General features: G+C 40.3%; 1 protein-coding gene and 1 long non-coding RNA gene across 4 annotated transcripts in view; one reads left to right on the top strand and one right to left on the bottom strand.

The window, feature by feature from the left end:
• The window catches only part of CA13 (carbonic anhydrase 13), a 53276-nt gene that overhangs the window by 20937 nt on the left and 12351 nt on the right, over positions 1 to 19988 (bottom strand). For both annotated transcript variants that reach the window (XM_017962153.3, XM_031669650.1), the window contains exons 3-6: positions 16924 to 17042; positions 9790 to 9885; positions 8534 to 8596; positions 7863 to 8018 (exon numbers count right to left, since the gene is read on the bottom strand). In XM_017962153.3, the coding sequence (XP_017817642.1) occupies positions 7863 to 8018; positions 8534 to 8596; positions 9790 to 9885; positions 16924 to 17042 (434 nt within the window). The remainder of the gene's footprint in view (positions 1 to 7862; positions 8019 to 8533; positions 8597 to 9789; positions 9886 to 16923; positions 17043 to 19988) is intronic.
• On the top strand, positions 1869 to 17106 carry LOC103886935. Of its 2 annotated transcripts, none has more exons than XR_001905684.3 (3): positions 1869 to 2577; positions 9123 to 9327; positions 11407 to 11510. It is a non-coding gene; the product is annotated as an uncharacterized LOC103886935 (long non-coding RNA). The 2 variants fall into 2 exon arrangements; XR_004185866.1 differs by lacking the exon at positions 11407 to 11510 and adding an exon at positions 16886 to 17106 and having other exon boundaries at positions 1873 to 2577.

Below are 19988 nucleotides of genomic sequence, written 5' to 3'. Positions count from 1 at the left end.
AAGTAAAAAAACTAGGAGTATCTGGCAGTCGTAATGGGACTACATGTCCAAAAGGTAAGCAGTGGCTTTGCTTCACCAAAATTGGACAATGGGGAGCAAACACTCAAGTGCTAGATGATATAAAGAGAGAACAGATTACAGCCAAACAAAAGCCAACAGCCCCCCTCCAAAATTACCCATGGCATTTCCATCCCTTTATATAAAACTACAAGCAGACATATCCCATCCTAAGCCAGGAAAGAACCTGTTTGTAGATCTAGGAGAACTCATCGCGCTTACCATGAATGTGTGCAATCACTGGGTATGCGGGGGAGCCCATGTGAGTGAACAGTGGCCACGGTATGGAATAGACTCTATTCCCCCTTACTTACTAGCATCCCAAAACTCCAGCCTCACTTTCACTCCTCAGGAATGCCCACAGTCCTGGACACGTCTAGTAACAGGGACGATGTGCATATCCCGCAGGTGGAATAAAACCCATCACGCCATAGGTGAAAGCCCCTAACAGTCAATGCCTCCACAGCAGAGTGGTAGCCAAAATTACCCCACGGAGCTTGGTCTCCTTCTAACTTAAGCTGCCTCAATTATGTCTTGCCAAAAAAGGCCTGGTACTGTACCAACACCATTAACCCTTATGCCGCATACCCCAGCCTAAGTGCACTATGGGACAATCCTATTAACACCAGCCTACAACAGATTGCCCCTGATGGATTCTTTTGGATATGTGGAACCCAGGCATACTCATGGCTACCTTATCACTGGCAAGGTACTTGCTTCCTAGGCACAATTAAACCTGGATTCTTTTTTACCTCCAAAGCAGGCGGGCAACACCCTCGGAGTCCCTGTGTATGATAACCTAACCAGAGAAAAATGATCATTGGAGGTAGGAGGGAGCCAAAGATGACAAGAGGACAAGTGGACTCCACAACGGATCATCAAATATTACGGCCCTGCCACTTGGGCTGAGGATGGTCCATGGGGTTATTGCACTCCCATATATATGCTAAATAGAACAATTAGACTACAAGCTGTTCTAGAGATAATCACTAACCAAACCGCCTCAGCCCTAGAAATGCTCTCACAACAAAACCAAATGCGCGCAGCAGTTTATCAAAACAGGCTAGCACTAAACTACTTATTAGCAGAAGAGGGTGGGATGTATGGTAAGTTTAATATCTATAATTGCTGTCTTAACATAGACAATCATGGAAAAGTGGTTCTAGAAATCGCTTCAAACATCAGAAAAGAAGCCCATGTATCAGTCCAAACCTGGAAGGGATGGGACCCAACAAACCTTCTAGGAGGGTGGTTCTCTTATTTAGGAGGATTTAAAACACTGGTAGGGACAGCAATCTTCATCATTGGGAGCCGCCTGTTTCTCCCTGTGTTATCCCACTAATAATAAAAGCATTAAAACTCTTGTTGAAACTACAGTTAGCCTCCAGGACAATCCAGACGATGCTCCTGCTACAACGACAGGATGGATACCAACTCGTCTCTCAAGAATACCCCCAAATTAAGTTTTTCTTTTTCCAAGGTGCCCACGCCACCCCTATGTCACTCCTGAAGTAGTTACTGAGAAAGTCATCCGTTTTCCCTTTCCTTTTTTTTTTTTTTTTTTTTTGAGACGGAGTCTCGTTCTATTGCCCAGGCTGGAGTGCTGTGGCCGGATCTCAGCTCACTGCAAGCTCCGCCTCCCGGGTTTACGCCATTCTCCTGCCTCAGCCTCCCGAGTAGCTGGGACCACAGGCGCCCGCCACCTCGCCCGGCTGGTTTTTTGTATTTTTTAGTAGAGACGGGGTTTCACCGTGTTAGCCAGGATGGTCTCGATCTCCTGACGTCGTGATCCACCCGTCTCGGCCTCCCAAAGTGCTGGGATTACAGGCTTGAGCCACCGCGCCCGGCCCTTTTCCCTTTTCTATAACCAGACAGGAATGAAAGATTCTCCCAGGGACCTGAAAGCTCGGCAGGGGGTGAACAACTCCTCCCTCCTCAGGCTGAGTCCCAAGGCACAAGGCCACTGACGCCAGCAGCATGCGTCAGCAAGATAGCAGAAGCAGAAAGAGAGCTGGCTGGAAGACACATATCCCCTGAAGACCGAGAGAGAGGCCATCCGGGTACCACATAGCAGTTACATCAGACTGAGATACTTTCTGTTTACAGGAGACTATAAAACCCCCGCCTGCCCTGTCCTCACTTGGGACTGACGCCATTTTAGGCTTCAGCCCGTCTGCACCCAGGCGCTCATTAAAACAACGTGTTGCTCCACAGCGCCTCGTGTTGTCTGTTGGCCCGCTCTCGGGGTTCGAACGGATACAAGAGCCTTACATCCCCGGATGCAGACGGGTTGAGGCCTATGGCTTCAGCCCCAAGTGAGGACGGGGCAGGGGTTTTATAGTCCTCTGTAAACAGGAAGTGTCCCAGTCTGAAGTAACTGCTAGGTAGTACCCAGATGGCCTCCCTCTCGGTCTTCAGGGGGTATGTGTCTTCCGGCCAGCTCTATTCCTGCTTCTGCTATCTTGCTGACGCATGCTGCTAGTGCAAATGCCCTTGCACCTTGGGACCGGGCCTGAGGAGGTAGGAGTTATTCATTCCTTTAAACTTTCAGGCCCTCGGGAGAATCTTTCACTGGGATTACAGGGGTGAGCCATGCGCCCAGCCTGAGAAAGAGCTGTTATCCAGACTATATAAAGGACTCTTGCAAACAACTCAATGTTAAAATGGACAGATGATTTGAACAGATACTTAACAAAAGGAAATACATACATAGCCATTAAGCATATAAAAAATTTTCAAAATCAGTGGTCATTAGATAAATGCAAATTAAAATCACACATACCCACTAGAATACCTAAAGTTAGAAAAATTGACAATGCCAAATGCTTGCAGGGGTATGAAGCAACCAGAAATCTCATACATTGCTGGTGGGAATTTAATATGACACAGCCACTTTAGAAAATAATATAGTAGTACTTTACTCAGCCGGGCACAGTGGCTCATGCCTGTAATCCCATCACTTTGGGAGGCTGAGGCGGGCAAATCACTTGAGGTCAGGAGTTCGAGACCAGCCTGGCTAACTAACATGGTGAAACCCTGTCTCTACTAAAAATACAAAAATTAGCTGGGTGTGGTGGCGAGTGCCTGTAATCACAGCTACTCAGGAGGCTGAGGCAGGAGAATTGCTTGAACCCGGGAGGTGGTGGTTGCAGTGAACCAAGATCACACCACTGCACTCCAGCCTGGGCAACGAAGCGAGACTCCTTCAGAAAAAAAAAAAAAAAAAAAAAAGGAAAACAATATAATAGTACTTTACAAAATTAAGCAGACATGACCTAGTAATTCCAGTCCTAGGTATTGACAAAAGACACATAAAAATGTGTGCACACAAAAGTGTGCAAATTATTCCTAATATCCATATATGGATTGCCATTATTCATAACGGCCAAAAATTAAAAGCAAACCAAATGTCCATCAACTGTGAAATATATTTTTAAAATATAATATATCCATACCATGGAATATTACACAGTAATAAAAATTAATGAAATGGGTCAGGTACCATGGGTCACACCTATAATCCCAACACTTTGGGAGGCCAAGATGGGTAGATCACTTGAGGCCAGGAGTTCAAGACCAGCCTGGCCAACATTGTGAAACCCCATCTCTACTAAAAATACAAAAATTGGCTGGGCGTGGTGGTGAGTGCTTGTAGTTCCAGCTACTCAGGAGGCTAAGACAGCAGAATCACTTGAACCTGGGAGGTGGAGGTTGCAGTGAGCCAATATCACGCCACTGCACTCCAGCCTGGGCAGCAGGGCCAGACTCTGTCTCTAAGAAAAAAATAAAATAAAATAAAATGGATGAATCTTAAAAAGATTATACCAGTAAAAGAATTCAAACACAAAAATCTATTGTATGACTCATTTAAATAAAATTCTAGAAAAAGTAAAATTCTAGCGACAGCACATCAGTTGTTGCCTAGGACTATAGTGAAGAAGGTGAAGGACTGCAAGAGAGCACCAGAAAATTTTTGGCTGAGATCTTTATCTTTTATTTATTTATTTTGAGATGGAGTCTTGCTCTGTCACCCAGGCTGGAGTGCAGCGGTGCAATCTGGGCTCACTACAACCTTGCCTCCCAGGTTCAAGCGATTCTCCTGCCTCAGCCTCCTGAGTAGCTGGGATTATAGGCGTACACCACCACACGTGGCTAATTTTTGTATTTTTAGTAGAGACAGGGTTTTACCATGTTGACCAGGCTGGTCTCAAACTCCAGACCTTAGGAGATTCACCCACCTTGGCCTCCCAAAATGCTAGGATTAGAGGTGTGAGCCACAGTGGTGGTTGAGAACTACATCTTGACTGCAGTAGTTGTAGCATGTCTATATACAGTTACCAAAATCAGCAACCACACACTTAAAATTCATGAGTTTCACTGCATGCAAATAATATCATAATAAAAAAGAGTTATTTTTCTTTAAAAGGAGAGTAGAAACAAAGCCAAGTATTTTGCATATTGAATTTCAGCTAAGTAACCCAATGTTGATGATTTAAGATAACCCAAAGAGATTTGGCAAGAGAAGTTGGCCCTCCAGAGAAAATGACAGATTTGTCTTCAAAAGGATCAGAAAATAGTACATTTATCTGCTCACTGGCATGGCAGTTAAGAATTTAGTCCTCAATGAGTGACTCTGAGAGAGAAAAATGGACTTAAATCAAGAAAAAGAAAATGAAAAACATCTGATTTGCCCCTTAGGTCAAACTGTAACTTGACAGGAAACTGTGGAGAAAACCCTAGGAAAAAATCCGGACAACACTACACTTAGTATTCATATCTCCTTGGGCATTTCTTGATTGTGACAGTGTCTCAGACTTACCTTGTTTTTGATGACCTTGGCAGTTTTAATGACCTTGAGAATACTGACTGTTTTATAGAATGTCCCCTGACTGGATTTTGCCTGATATTTTTTCATGGTTAGACTGGGACTGAATTTTTTTTCTTTTGCTTTATTCTTTAACTTTTAAAACCACCACAATATCAGATTTTAATAAATTGAATTGTTACTCAAATAATTTTCTCAATTTGGTTAGAAACTAAAATATGTGAAAGTGTTCCTACTAGAGGAGATTTAAGTGGATGCTCCAAAGTGAATTAACAATCACTTCAGAGCTCTAAAACACAGCTATTATTTTATATACTGTTCTGCAGAAAAACCACATTAATAATAGTAATCCATTGAGCCTCAAATAAGACAAAGTAGTGAATCCACAGCTAGGCAGTCATAATTCCTAAACTTGCAGGTAGATATTTTTAATAAGGTTAACTTTATTATTTTTAAGGAACTAAACTATGTATTTTGATATATTCTCCTCCAGATCACTGGTGGATTGAAAGCAAAAAATAAAACTAAACAAAAAGTTATTTTCCAAGTGGCTTTAAGAAATAATAGTATCCTTGAAATATGATGGAAAATATGATTCCCTTATTAACCACCTTGATGTTATAGTTTATTCATTCTTAATATCATTCAGTTCAAATTTAATAAAGAAATATAAAAGTAAACCATTTAGCATGTGACAGGGAGAAAAATGAATTCCCTTATTAAGGACTCTGAATCAGTAACAGGTCATTTTTCTTATGATACAATGATAGAAAAATTCACAGGAGTTTTCATGTCAGTCAAGCTCTGGATTTCTACACAGACCTTTGTAAAATGTTTTAAAAAGTATACACACTAGGTTATTATTTGCCTTTAATCCTAAAAACAAGGTCAACAAGGAGAAGCACCCAACAGAAAGAAGGATGTGTTCAATGCTCCAAGGGGAAATGCTGCCTGAAATGATCTCGGTAAAGGTGGGCCAGCTCTGGTATCATTAGGAGAAAAAATAAAGAGGTAGGCAGGTGGGCAAGCCCAGTACATGTGTACTTTATTAGCTGCAAAAATTACTAGACTATCACGCCTGTAATCCCAGCACTTTGGGAGGCTGAGGTGGGCAGATCATGAGGTCAGGAGATCGAGACCATCCTGGCTAACATGATGAAACCCCGTCTCTACTTAAAATACAAAGAATTAGCCGGGCGCGGTGGTGGGCGCCTGTAATCCCAGCTACTCGGGAGGCTGAGGCAGGAGAATGTCGTGAACCCGGGAGGCGGAGCTTGCAGTGAGCCAAGATCGCGCCACTGCACTCCAGCCTGGGCAACAGAGTGAGACTCTGTTTAAAAAAAAAAAAAAAAATTACTAGACTATGTTCATGATAAGATATTGCACCTAATTCAAAAAGAACAACAAAAACAAAACCAACGAAGAAGCACAGCATCCAAGAACACACAGCATCCACCCATCAGATTGGCCAGCCCCCTGGTTCAGCGCTCCAGGCACAGTTTTTGAACATTAAAGACTGGATATCCTGACTGGGCGCAGTGGCTCATGCCTGTAATCCTAGCACTTCGGGAGGCCGAAGCAGAAGGGTCATTTGAGGCCAGAAGTGGATCACTTCAAGACCAGCCAGGGAAATAACGCAAGATCCTGTCTACACAAACTTTTTCAAAGTAATAAGCCAGTCATGGTGGCGTGCCACTGTAGTTCCAGCTACATGGGAGGCTGAGGCAGGAAGATGAACAGCTTGAGCCCAGGAGTTCAAGGTTGGGGTGAGGTATGGTTGCATCCACTCCACACCAGCCTGGTTGACAAACTGGATATCCTGAGTCTGGCAGACTCTTGGCCTACAGGGGAAGCTCCATAAGCATTTAACAGAAGAATGAGTGACTAGATGTCTACATGAAAAGAGCCTCCCCACAGCCTCTCTACAAATGCTTTAAGCATTAAGCCCCTCAGACAGCCCAACAAAAGTTTTTGTCAACAAATGCCAAAAGATCAACAATTCTTCCTCTCCCTCTCACTCCCCTCCCCTTTCTCTCTCTTTTCTCTAACACTTAAATGAGATCTACCCTCTTTTTTTTATTTTTTATTTTTTGAGAAGGAGTCTGGCTCTGTGGCCCAGACTGGAGTACAGTGGCCGGATCTCAGCTCACTGCAAGCTCCGCCGAGATCTACCCTCTTAACAAAAGAAAATTTTTTGAGACAAAAGTCTTGCTCTGGAATGCAGCAGCATGATCCTGATTCACTGCAGCATCTGCCTCTTGGGTTCAAGCAATCCTCCCACCTCAACCCCTCGAGTACCTGGGACTACAGGCACGCACCACCACACCTGGCTAATTTTTGTATTTTCTGTAGAGACGGGGTTTTACCGTGTTGCCCAGGCTGGTCTCAAACTCCAGGGCTCAAGCAATCCACCCATCTCAGCCTCCCAAAGTGCTGAGATTACAGGCAGGATCCACTGTGCCCAGCCTACCCACTTAACTAGTTTTTAAGTGTACAAAACAACAATTTCTTACACTTAGCAGGCACACATTTCTTAAGGTACTGCATGAATCACTGTCCTCAAGTTTCACTTGGAAATTTGTAGAAGCAGGAGTGGAGACTCAGGTCAGAAAGAAAAATGTCACCTTCTATAAGTAGCCTGTCTCTGATTTTTTTGTTTGTATCTCAGCCTGTTTATATCCCCATATCAAACAGCAACAAAACAAAAGCAAATGACTATAGTGCTCAAAATGATGCTTCACTTTCATCAGTGTCGCTATGTACATTTCTAAGAAGTGGCAAATAAATCGTCTAATCACAGAAGGTCAAATATGAAAGGGACACAGATCTCATCTAGCCCAATCATCCATCTGATGAATAAAGAGAAAACACAGACTTCAAAACACAGCAGAAATTAAGAGCAGGGTTGAAAAAAAAAAAAAAAAAAAAAAGCCCACTTTCCTCTAAGGGAATCAGTATCAACCTGGAAGAGATTATGTACCTGTTGAGAGCTGACGTTTATTGGTTGCTTTAAAACAATCCATATGACACTCTCAAGAAGAGGTGGAACTGTAAGAGAACCAGGATATGTCCAGTAGTCCCAGGATGGTGGAAGCAGAGATAATGGGTCAAAATTTGTGAATCGAGTTTGTTTACCCTGGGGGAACAAAAAGAATTCCCACAAATTACAATGGGATAGCTTTACATAGACCTCAAAAAACATACATCCATGCACATCCATTATAATTATGTAAATATAGAATATCTGCATCCAGAGTTATCTAATATCTTCTTTTAGTATCTTTTAAAAAGCATCTATCTTCATCTTAAAAATTTTAGATAAAGTAACATATCATATAGATTTATTTAAGAAGCATAAGGTTTGTTTTAATATAAGTGGTCCCTTAAATGTGTTACAATTAAAGGCTTACTCTGTAATATAATACCAGAGACTAGTTATGCATAAGTATATGTATTCATGTTGATTTTAGGTAATTTAAGACCTTTACATTCAAAAGATAAGTGATAATAGGTTACTTCTGCTTTTTTTTCATCAAGTATGTTGCAAACTTCAAAGCAGGCAGCATATATCTAAGTCTTTAAAGGAAGATAAGAAAATATGGGAGAGAACAAAAAATACGTTAATTATTAACAAATAGTAATTCATTTTACCTTTTCTTTAATGGAATCCAAAATGTCAGTAATCTTTTGCAGTTGGGAATTAGGTTCACCAATCTAAAAACATGAAATTTCAAAAGAAATGGTTACTGTAGCAGATCAGGTCTGAATCACTCAATTTCAGCCACTATTTTAAAATTATTTTTAAAAAACCTCAGCCAGCACAGAACATACAGTGATTGTTCTATAACAAAGCTTCTCTTTTACCTGCCGGTCTTATCATGCCAGAAGGATCTGAACAACAAGATAATATTACAGGGTTCCTGTACTGAACTTGCAGCTTAGACCCAAAACTAATAGTAACAGCTTAATATTTGTTAAGTTTTATCAGTGTTTAAGATGTAGGTTAACTTGAGAGAAACTTTGCGTAAGACAGTCTAACAAATAACCTGCACTACCTAGCTAGATGTGACAGTCAGCCCCTCAATTCAAACGGACAATGGTGGCATCAAAATACTAGATGCAAACATCTCACATTTGCAGCCTAAAATGATTTGAGGTCCCAAATCAAGAGAATATATCATCATAAGCAAACTCATCATAAATTATAGATTCATAAAGGATCCTCTTTTCATTATTACAGGTGTTCTGAATCTACCTGAAGGTTTTAAAGCACCTGGATCCTGCCGCAACCACCCCTACTTGGTGTCCAAAGGCAAGGAACTGTTGCCATCCGTGGTATTCACTGTTCATGAGTTACAACACATGGAGAGTATGGGGTGTGACAAAGGGGCACACCTACAAGAATGTGGAGGCGGAGGGAGGTGAGAAGCCCAACCTGTTCCCAGGTATGATGACAATAATTGTCTAACCACATGTGAATATTAGATTAAAGGAAATACAATAAATTTTTTTAAAAACCAGTGAGCACATTGGGACAATATGTCGTTGTGGTGAGACCGGTGTTTGAAGAGTCAGGAGCTTGAACTTTATTCTGTCCTAAATAGTATACAATTAGGAAGAGCCCAGAATAAATGTTTTCTTCCAGTATCTCAGTTGTTATTTCTGCTGCTGTTCTTGATGTTGATGCTGCTGTTGTTATTCACATAAAAATGATCAACGGACAATAAGAAGACTTATAAGACAATGCTCCTAAATGAATATATAATTTTTAAATATTCATTGCAAAAGGAAAATGCTACACCTAAATTGAGTTTACTATTAAACAAGACGGTTAAATGTCTACTTCGTGACTGAAGCTCTTTCTTCAACAATGCTGATCATTTAACATGAAATCAGTAGATTCTCACCTGTAAAAACACTCCCAAGACAGCCAGTCCATCTGGTTCATGAGCTGCCTCAACAAAGCTGGGGTATTTGTCTGAATTCCAGTGAACAACATGGAGCTGAAAGGGAGATACACAACATAGTAGGAATGTTTTGTTAGACATCCTGAAAAACATAAATGCAAATAAAACATTTACAAATTTTCTGGTGCTGTACGTTTATGTATAATGTATTTACCACAAGAATCTTGGACAGAATCCTCTTACTTATTTTTGTCCAAAAGTGAAAGTTCATGCAGTGAAGGATCACAGTCACTTAACTAGCCCGTGGTGCACTATATTAAAGACTATATAGAATGCCTCGAGCATCCTAGCTGGATGTGGTAGTGCATGACTATAGTCCCAGCTACTCGGGAGGCTGAGGCAGGAGAATTGCTTGAACCCAGGCGGTGGATGTTGCAGTGAGCTGAGATTGAGCCACTGCACTCCAGCCTGAGCGACAGAGCAAGACTTCATCTCAGGAAAAAAAAAAAAGCTTTGAACATCCTTCACAGTCCCTCCAGCCCTAACAAACTCCAGTCATTGCTCCCAAGTAACTGGAGGCTCCTCCAGGTCTTCCACAGATGAGACTGCAATGGAGCAGCCTCAGATCAGATCCCGGCTGGCAGTAAAGTCCATGGAAGGGGCCTGAGCTCACAGGTGAGTGGAGAAGTCAACCTCCTACATAGTAGGTTTTCCAGGACAATCCCGCTACCAAGGACAGTGAGGCTGTTTCTAAAACTGCCCAGTTAAATGTTTACTACCTGTCATTTTAAGACTTTTTATGGCTTGAAAACACAAAGTCTCCTTATGAGTAATCATGTTAAGTAGCATTCACACTTTTTTATTATTAAGAGCATTTTTAATTGGCAAATCATAAGTGTTATATTTATGGGGCACAATGTAATGTTTTAATATATGTATAAATGTGGAATGATTAAGTCAAACTGATGAACATATTTGTCATCTCACACATAAAAATGCTTATCATTTTGATACACTTATCATGTTCTATGAATATGTTTAGATACTTTGCTGGAAGCAAGTTTCAATGGGGGAAAAAGAAGTAGAAAATGGGAGGGTAGCTGGTGCTACTAAGGAGGGGGATAAATAGACAAGGGGTAAGGGAAGGAGGTGGAGGGCCTGGAACTCTGGAAAACAGACTTCACGCACCTCACAACTCTACTCATATGCAAGCAGCCTCATGCAACACCTAAAGGTATCCTAAATGTTTTACCATTGCAAGCAATACAGTATCTCAAACACACCCACAAGTGTGAAAGATTTCAGAATAACGATAAAGGAGAAAACCACTTTTGGGGAGTCTTCCCCAAAAGGACAAACTGAGACAGAAGCCAAAGGGCAATGCGACATGCCCAAAAGATTTAGCTACGATCATAAGTGGTGATCAAGCCATGGTATCCAAGGACCTGATATGAGGGACTGACTTCAGATAATGAATCCCTTTTGTTTATCAGGAAGAAAATACTTTTGTGAGTCTTCATGCCCAAATCAGCTTTCTAGCTGACTGTTACAGAGAGGGTTTAGCATTTTCAAATACATCTTTATCCCATCCTTTAAATATAACTCTATGTCTTACAGGCAATTTATAGGAGATAATTTCTGAATAGATAACAATCATAAACAGTCAACTGTAAAACTATAAAACAGTGTACCATCCACAAACAATCAAGGAAGACTGCGATATCAGGCAAGTAATATAAAAGTGGATTCCTATAGTGCCATGTTGCAAGTTGGTGTGAGATAGTTGGGGGAGGAAAGAAACCTGAAAACACTGGGTGATGAAACAGAATTCATTTGGCTCACATGAGACAGATGACATTCACTGTCAGGGAAGGGCTGATAAGGATGTTAAAATTGTTTTAAGTGGCTCCGTGCCAATGCACCAGTTCTTTTAGTAAGAGATGAGACCAAAGAGAGGAAGATATAAAATGACTTCTTTAGGGTCACAACCAGAACTGATTAAAATATGAATGTGTAACTAAAGAGAGATGAATGGACATATATATATATCCTACATATAACCATCCTTCTGCTAGCTAAAAATACAACTATTTAAACTATGATGGGAAACTAGGCCAAGAAAATCTTTTTCTTTCTCTCCTACACACCTTACTTAACTGGCAGCAATAACTTCACAGAGAAACTGATACCACTTCTATTAACATTTATGTTTGAATTAAAACATAAAAAAAACTAGCAAACTCACATTTCCTGACTAACATTGACAACAGCAGTGATTTGAGCTGAATGACAAGAAATTGTAGCCACTACAAAAATGAAAATTAGATTCTCCCCTACTGGCAACTAATTTCTAGATAATAATATTAAAATTTAGCAGTTTCAAACGCATATTAGTGGTATGCAAAATATACTGCCAAATACTATGCCAAAAATCCATGATGAATGTTGAAATCAGTTTTATTATTAGTTACATATTTAAAATGCTTGCTATATATTTTGCCTAAACTTTCATTAGATAAAGTTCCAAACACAGAATGGACAATTAGCCTAGTTTTGCAGATGCCTAACTTTTGGGATAAAATGTGTCTTGATTTAGATCACTTTAATCTCTCTGTAATATCACAAACCATCATATTAGGCCTAAAATTAAATTTGTATATGTTGCAACTTTAAATGTCTTTTTTCTTTCTTTCACTTCCTCTTTTTACTTACAAGGGAACATAACTTGATGATGGTCATGAACTTAGTACAAAAGTGGCTGGAAAAACTAATCAACTCCTTGGAAATATGGAGCTGAGCACAAAAGGGTTCTTTTGAACATGAAACCAAATGCAAGGACTCCCAAATGCCCCCATCTCCAGCCTTGACCTCTTCTTAAACTCGAAGTTTTTATCCAACAGCCTACTTGAACATGAGCCTAGAATGCCTAACAAGCATCTCAAACAACGTGTCTAAAACAGAGAGTGAATTCCTCTCTGCATCCTGCTCCTTCCCAGACTTGCACATTTCAGTAAATGGCACCACTAGCCTCCGATATGCTTACACCAAAACCTTAAGAGTGTTTCTAAACTCCTCTTTTTCCTTCCTTCAATCATGACATCCTTTTCATCAGCAAACCCTACTGACTTTATCTCCCAAACATCATAGATTTGTCCAGCTCTCTTCGTCTCCACCACCCCCATAGTCCAATTTACTGTCACTGCTCACTTGAATGACTTCCATAACCTTCTAGTTCTTCTCCCTACTTCAACATTTGCCTGACAACAGCCTCCTCTCCACCCAGCAGCTAGTTATATTTTATAAAATATAAAGCAGAACATGTCATTCCCCTGATCAAAACCTTCCATTGTCTTCTTCCCACTGCGTTACAGATAAACTTCAGACTGCTTACCATGCCCAACGGCACCCGATGTGGCATGGTCCCTGCCTGCCTCTCTGGGACAGAGCCCATAACTGTTCCTTTCTCATTAATTCCAATCCTATAGGCCAATGACTTTCTCCTGTTGAACATGCCAGCCACACGCCTGCCTTAGAGCATTTGTGCTTGCTGCTCCCACTTCCTGGAAAGCTCTCTCTAGATTTTTCTCACAGTGCTTTCTTCTTATCATTCAGTCTCAATTCATGTATCACCTCAAAGAGGCTTTTCCTAAGCCCTCAGCCACTCTACCAGATCACATGGTATTGTTCCCATCAAAGAACTTACCATGCACCATTTATTTGTTTATTGTCTACCTCTCCCACTCCACCAACCCTGAGGTTTGACCCAGACTTTCTCTATCTGCATTTCCTATCTCAATCAGAAACATGGATCCTGCCCTTCCTCACTCTCAAACCCACCAATCGACAAATCCCACTAAAGCTGCCACTACCAGCCAGCCAGCCTCCACTTGCACTCTCATTTATTGCCTGGAACTTTCCCCAAAAGTTTCCTCCAAAGCTCCCCTTAGCCACTCCTGCTTCCATCCAATCTATTCTCAAACAATAGTTGTGAATTATTTTTGAAATGCAAATATCACCACTTCCCAATTCAAAGCCATTCAGTGGATTCCCATTGCGCTCAGAATCACCTTCATAATCCTTACCAGGACTTACCTCAGTTAGATCGGGCCCTTCCCAGCCTCTCCAACTTTGCCTCTGACAACTCTCCCCGTCATTCTCCATGCTCTAACTACACTGTTGAAGGACGTACTGTTTTTCAAATGTGTAAGCCTCCTTCCCAACCCACATCCTCACACATGATTTTATGCAAAACTACTGCTATCTCCCCAGTTGACCTGGTTCCCTCCCCTTCATCCATCCATCCACCTGGTTTAACTTAAAACAGATGCCCATCCCATAGGGCAGCATTTTCTGACCTCAAATATATGTGAGGCTGCACTCCCTTCAGGGTAAGCATCAGTAAGCTGTGTAAAGATTAGGAGCGGGTTTGATTCTCAAAGAATTCTTACTGAGTGAAAGAATGAATGAATATATAAGCCAATGAAATAAGAAATAGCCTTGAATGCATATTAAAGAACAGTATACAATTCCAAGGGTGGGTGCACTGGCTCAGGCCTGTAATCCCAGCACTTTGGGAGGCCAAGGAGGGAAGATTGCTTGAGCCCGGGAGTTTCAGACCAGCCTAGGCAAGATGTCCAGACTCTGTCTCTACAAAAAATAAAAAATAATTAGCCAGATGTGGTGGTGCCCACCTGTGGTCCCACTTGCTCCGGAGGCTAAGGTGGGAGGATCCCTTGAACCCAGGAGGTCAAAGCTACAGTGAGCTATGTTTGTACTGTGGCATTCTAGCCTGGGCAACAGATCTCAAAGAAAAAGAAAGAAAGAAAAAAGAAAATCTATTCCAAGTTTTATTCACAAAGCTTTATCTTTAAATGCTGGTGCTGGTCATAGCTTTTTTGTTAGAGTCTCTCCTTAAAAAAAAAAAAAAAAAATACTGGCTGGGCGCGGTGGTTCACGCCTGTAATCCCAGCACTTTGGGAGTCTGAGGCAGACAGATCACCTGAGGTCGGGAGTTCGAGACCAGTCTGACCAACATGGAGAAACCCTGTCTCTACTAAAAATACAAAATTAGTCAGGCACGGTGGGGCATGCCTGTAATCCCAGCTACTCAGGAGGCTGAGGCAGGAGAAGCACTTGAACCCAGGAGGCGGAGGTTGCAGTGAGCCGAGATCGCACCATTGTACTCTAGCCTGGGCAACAAGAGCAAAACTCTGTCTCAAAAAAAAAAAAAAAAAAAATACTGTTTGTTTAAAGCATGCATAAAAATGTATGTCTTAAAATATACTTAAAAATTCCTAGATGCTTCCAATTTGTATAATATTTACCTGGAGGACTCATACTTAGGTGTCTTAACATGAATTGAGTCTCCAGGGTCTCCATGTGAAACAAAAGAAGGGAAAAGAATTATCTGTAATGTTGTAAGTTGTACCTAAGTTTTTGAATAAGTGAAATTTGCATTACAAATTTTTTCCATTCATAAATACATAAATGAACCAAAGGTTTTGGTCCTTTCCTTCACTGGTTTGCTATAAATAAATAAATAAATAAATAAATAAATAAATAAATAATGATTTATTGCAGAACAACAACAACAAAAAGTCTTTATCTACAAAAATGGCCCTTGATCTGCAGGTAAGGACTCTAAGCCTCTGACATGTGTCAGGAGGACCCTTTTCAGGAAACTACTTGCCAGCTGGCAGAAAACCTAAGCCTCTCTGAGTATGTAGTAATTTCAAGTTTATTAAAGTACAAGGTGTAACCACACAAAGCATTTTGACCAATTTCCCTGAGTTGCTAAGGAAAATGAGAGACCAGTGATCCAAAGCAACCAGTAATTAGTCCCGAGGGTGCTTTGGACATTTAGTACAACATGTCATATTCAAACATAAAACTTTAGAAAGAAAACATGAAAACTATTTGGTAAATGATCCAAATTGAGACACCATACAAATTCAGGAGTCCCACTTTCTACCTTCTTGACAGTTTGTCCATCATCATAAAAAACTTTGTATGTACCTTTTATTTCTCTACCCTGAGGACAGAGCAGGTTCCATACCCTAAAGCTACTTGGCCTCAAACACAAGTGATTTAGTGGCAAAGCAAACGTTTTGGATGATAAACTTAAAAGGGCAGAGGTACTTGTCAATGGAAGAGTGAAACTGGAAAAAAGTTCGATTGTCGGATTTCTCTGAACAGCAGGGCTATACGGGGTATCTAAACTCTACAGCTCAGTAACCATGAGAACATGAAGAAAAACTGCACTTGCCTGATAACTTAGCTCTGTCTTGCCTAGGCGACTCAGAAACCAAATTGTTTTCACGGGAATAGTATTGATTGAGTCATATAATTCATTTTCATCTCACGGTAAAGTTGGGTGTTAGTAATATTTAATCATATTAAATCTGAAGCTTATTATGCTTTGTTCTTTAACCAGAGGATTAAAAATGTAGAGTATTTTTTTAATCCAGATCCTGCACAGAGTATTATTAGTGAATATAATTATAAGGAAAAAGGAGTAGAAACAACTCAATAAATGCTTTATTGTGTTATCATTTGCCAATAAGCTGAATAATTAACAGATTTTTATTTTTTATACCTGTAAATACAGACATAGAGTTCAGAAGAGTTTGTCTTTTTTTTTTTTCTTCAGTGAGACTTTGCCATTTACCTATTTAAATATTACCTATTGAATGTGGTCTTTACATATTAGTGGATATTTTTATCTGGATGAAACATGACCACATTTGGACATAAGACAAATGTTTCTCTCTCTACTCACTGGCCTTTCAGTAGATAGAAACAATTTGTAATTTGATATCAGACAGATCTAGATTTAAACCTGTCTCAATGCTTCCTAGCTGGATAAATTACTTAATTTCTTCAGCAACCAGTTTACTCATTTCTAAAATGGGAACATATAACCCTAAGCTCTCAGGGTTGGTTTAAGGCTTAGGAGGGCAACATTTGAAGCTCTCATATTGATAAACTCTCATATTGAATGAATAAAGCAATTTCAGACACTAAGATAGTTAATTGGCTCAGGATCTATTTGGAATCAGTAAAGTTGTCTCTGTACCCTTTAAATCCCACCATGTAGGATAACCGTGAATCACAAAGATGTGTCTGAGGGCTTACCTCTGCAGCATAGCTCACTCCATCTACTATGTGCTCGGAGCCGTGGTCATCAGCAGACCCCCAGTGAAGGTGAAACTGCCGTAACCTGTAGCTTCCAGCGAGAGGACCACCACGCAGAACTAAACACCAACATGTTTTATATTGTTAGCAAGAAAAAAAAATTTACATAAGCTGCTCAAACCACAACATCTCCCTGAATTATTCCGTACGTCCATGTCCTCCAAGGAATTTTTTACAAATATGTCATTTGCTTTGCTGAAAAGAATACCACTTTTAAATACGTGTAGAGTGAAAATAGAACATTTCTAAAAACTTAAAGTGTCCACAATACAGATTTTTATGGAACACCTGAGAAATCATCTGGTTAGAAAGCTATAGAAATTAGGACTTCTGAAAGGTAAGGAATGGTTGTGTTTACCTGAGGATAAGTCAGCCTGTCTGAATAAGGCTGTGACATGCAGAGAGGTCCAGTTTGAGCTTGGTAGAGCAGTGCAGCATTGTGGTTAGGGCGCAGGCTTCAGCAATTAGAAGGCCTACACTCATGCTGTCCTTTCCTAATTATGTGATCTTGAACAAACTCTAACTTCTTTTTTCTTTTTTTTTTTCTTGAGACAAGGTCTCGCTCTGTTGCCCAAGCTGACACAATCATGGCTCACCGCAACCTCTAAATTCTGGGCTCAAGTCATCCTCCCACTTCAGCCTCCCGAGTAGCTAGAAGTACAGGCGTGCACCACTACACTCAGCTAATTTTCTTTTTTTTTGTAGAGACAGGGTCTCACTATGCTATCCAGGCTGGTCTCAAACTCCTGGCCTCAAGCGATCCTCCCAAAGTGCTAGAATTACAGGCATGAGCCGCCACACCTGGCCACAAACCCTAACTTCTAAGCTTTATCTTCCACGTGTAAAAACAAGATAGTAATGGCACCTCCTCCTAATGCTGTTATTAAAACAGAAGAAAAATTGAAAACAAAGCACTTATTAATACCTGACACACAGTCAACACAATCAACACAGTTTTTTACTGTAAAAACAGGCAAAGCAGGCACACCTTTTGTCCTTAAATTCTATATTCTTGGGGAAATGTGAAATACAGGACAAAAATAATTTTTCAAAAACCTGTCATATCTTTGTCACTTTGACAAAGTACATTTGAGTACTTTTCCTCAGCAAATATGATCTCTAAAACTATGACAATAAATCATATCTTAAGTATATAGAAAAATTTCTTAATATAAAACATAGTCCTAAATTGTCTCATCCTAATTAATCTTTATTGGGCATGTTTAAAGCATATGAGAGAATCAGGAAGCATTGGATGCTAAATATACCATAAGCATTATTAAATTTCCATGAACAGTCCTGGCATGATGGCTCACACCTATAATCCCAGTAATTTGGGAAGCCAAGGAGGGAGGATTGCTTGAGCCCAGGAGTTCAAGACCAGCCTGGGCAACATAGCAAGACCCCATCTTATTATTTAAATATATATTTATATAAATTTAATATGTATATATTTAATATAAATATATGTTATATAGTTGATATTTAACATCTATATATAGAGCTATTTTATATATATACTTTTTTTTTTTTTTGGCTGGGTGTGGTGGTTCACACCTGTAACCCCAGCACGTTGGAAGGCTGAGGCAGGTGGATCACTTGAGGTCAGGAGTTTGAGACCAGCCTGGCCAACATGGTGAAACCCTATATCTACAAAAAGAAAAAAAAAAATACAAAAATTAGCCAAAAGTGCTTGCTTAAACCCAGGAAGCAGAGGTTGCAGTGTTTTGGGTTGTTGTTGTTTTGTTTTGTTTTGTTTTTTGAGACAAGGTCTCTCTTGTTGCCCAGGCTGGAGTACAGTGAGGCTCAAACTCGCAGCCTCAATCAATTCTCCCACATCAGCCTCCCTAGTGGCTGGGACTATAGGTGCACACAGCTATGCCCAGCTAGTTGTATTTTTTTGTAGTGATGGGGTTTCACCATATTGCCCAGGCTGGTCTCTAACTCCTGGGCTCAAGTGATCCTCCTGCCTCAGCCTCGCAAATTGCTGGGATTACAGGTGTGAGCCACCATACCAGCCTTAAATTTGACTTTTTAAAAATTGTTGGTAATTTGCTAACCCTAGCCATTTTCCTAAACTACACTATAGTCAGCTGTCTTGAATAACAAACAAGCTGGCAACAGGATCTGTTTGCTCACGCATTTACTCTCTGCCAATTAGGATGCAAATTCCTTTGAGGCAGAAACTGTTTTGGTCCCCTGTATCTCCAGTGCCTAGAAAGTACTTGAATCAATTAACATTACCAAGATAAAATAAGAGACCTCACCTGTTAAGGCACTCCTCCACAAACTTTAGTTTGTAGGGATGCTACTGAAGTTACCTAGGAATCACTAAAATCTAAGTTCTTAGGACTAGTAAACCTGAGAATAATCACTTTATGGTAAACTTGTTCTCTGAAGTAAAGCTACATGAACAGCACATCTGCAATTTGCTTGGAATCTAGAGAAACAAGAAGCAAGAGCACAAATCTGCCAGGAGAGAAAGACAGAGAGAGAGAGAGAGAGAGAGAGAGAGAGAGAAACCAAAGAACATAGATATTCCCACTCAGTAGGACCTTGTATTATTTAGGGAGCCAGAAGAACCTTCGTTAAATCTGATTTATTTTACTCAGAGCATATACACACCAAGCTACTCTCTCATTCAACAATTATTAAGAGCTTACAATGGGCTAGCAACTATTCAATACTAATTATGCAATGACAAACAAGTTTGTTCTTATCCTTAAGAAACTTAGTCTATTGAAGGAAACAAATAATCATAATAGAGCTTTATATAATTATCACATTGTCATAGATTACCAATTCATTTCCTAGCTATCTTGGCTCCTGGGAGGATTATACACCTATGGTATGTCCACCTACTAAATCTTTTTCTGTTTGTTGTTTGTTTTTGTTTTTAAGAACATATAGTGTAAGATCTTGTGAATAATTTGTTTGACTTCAGGCAGTTACCTAGAACCAGATAATGGAAGCATAACTGAAAAATTGGCATTTTCCAGAGATGA

The sequence above is a fragment of the Papio anubis genome, chromosome 8 (genome assembly GCF_008728515.1).
Source record: "Papio anubis isolate 15944 chromosome 8, Panubis1.0, whole genome shotgun sequence".
NCBI lineage: Eukaryota > Metazoa > Chordata > Mammalia > Primates > Cercopithecidae > Papio > Papio anubis.
The sequence above is the reverse complement of the archived record's forward strand: the minus strand, read 5'-3'. Positions and strand labels throughout refer to the sequence as shown.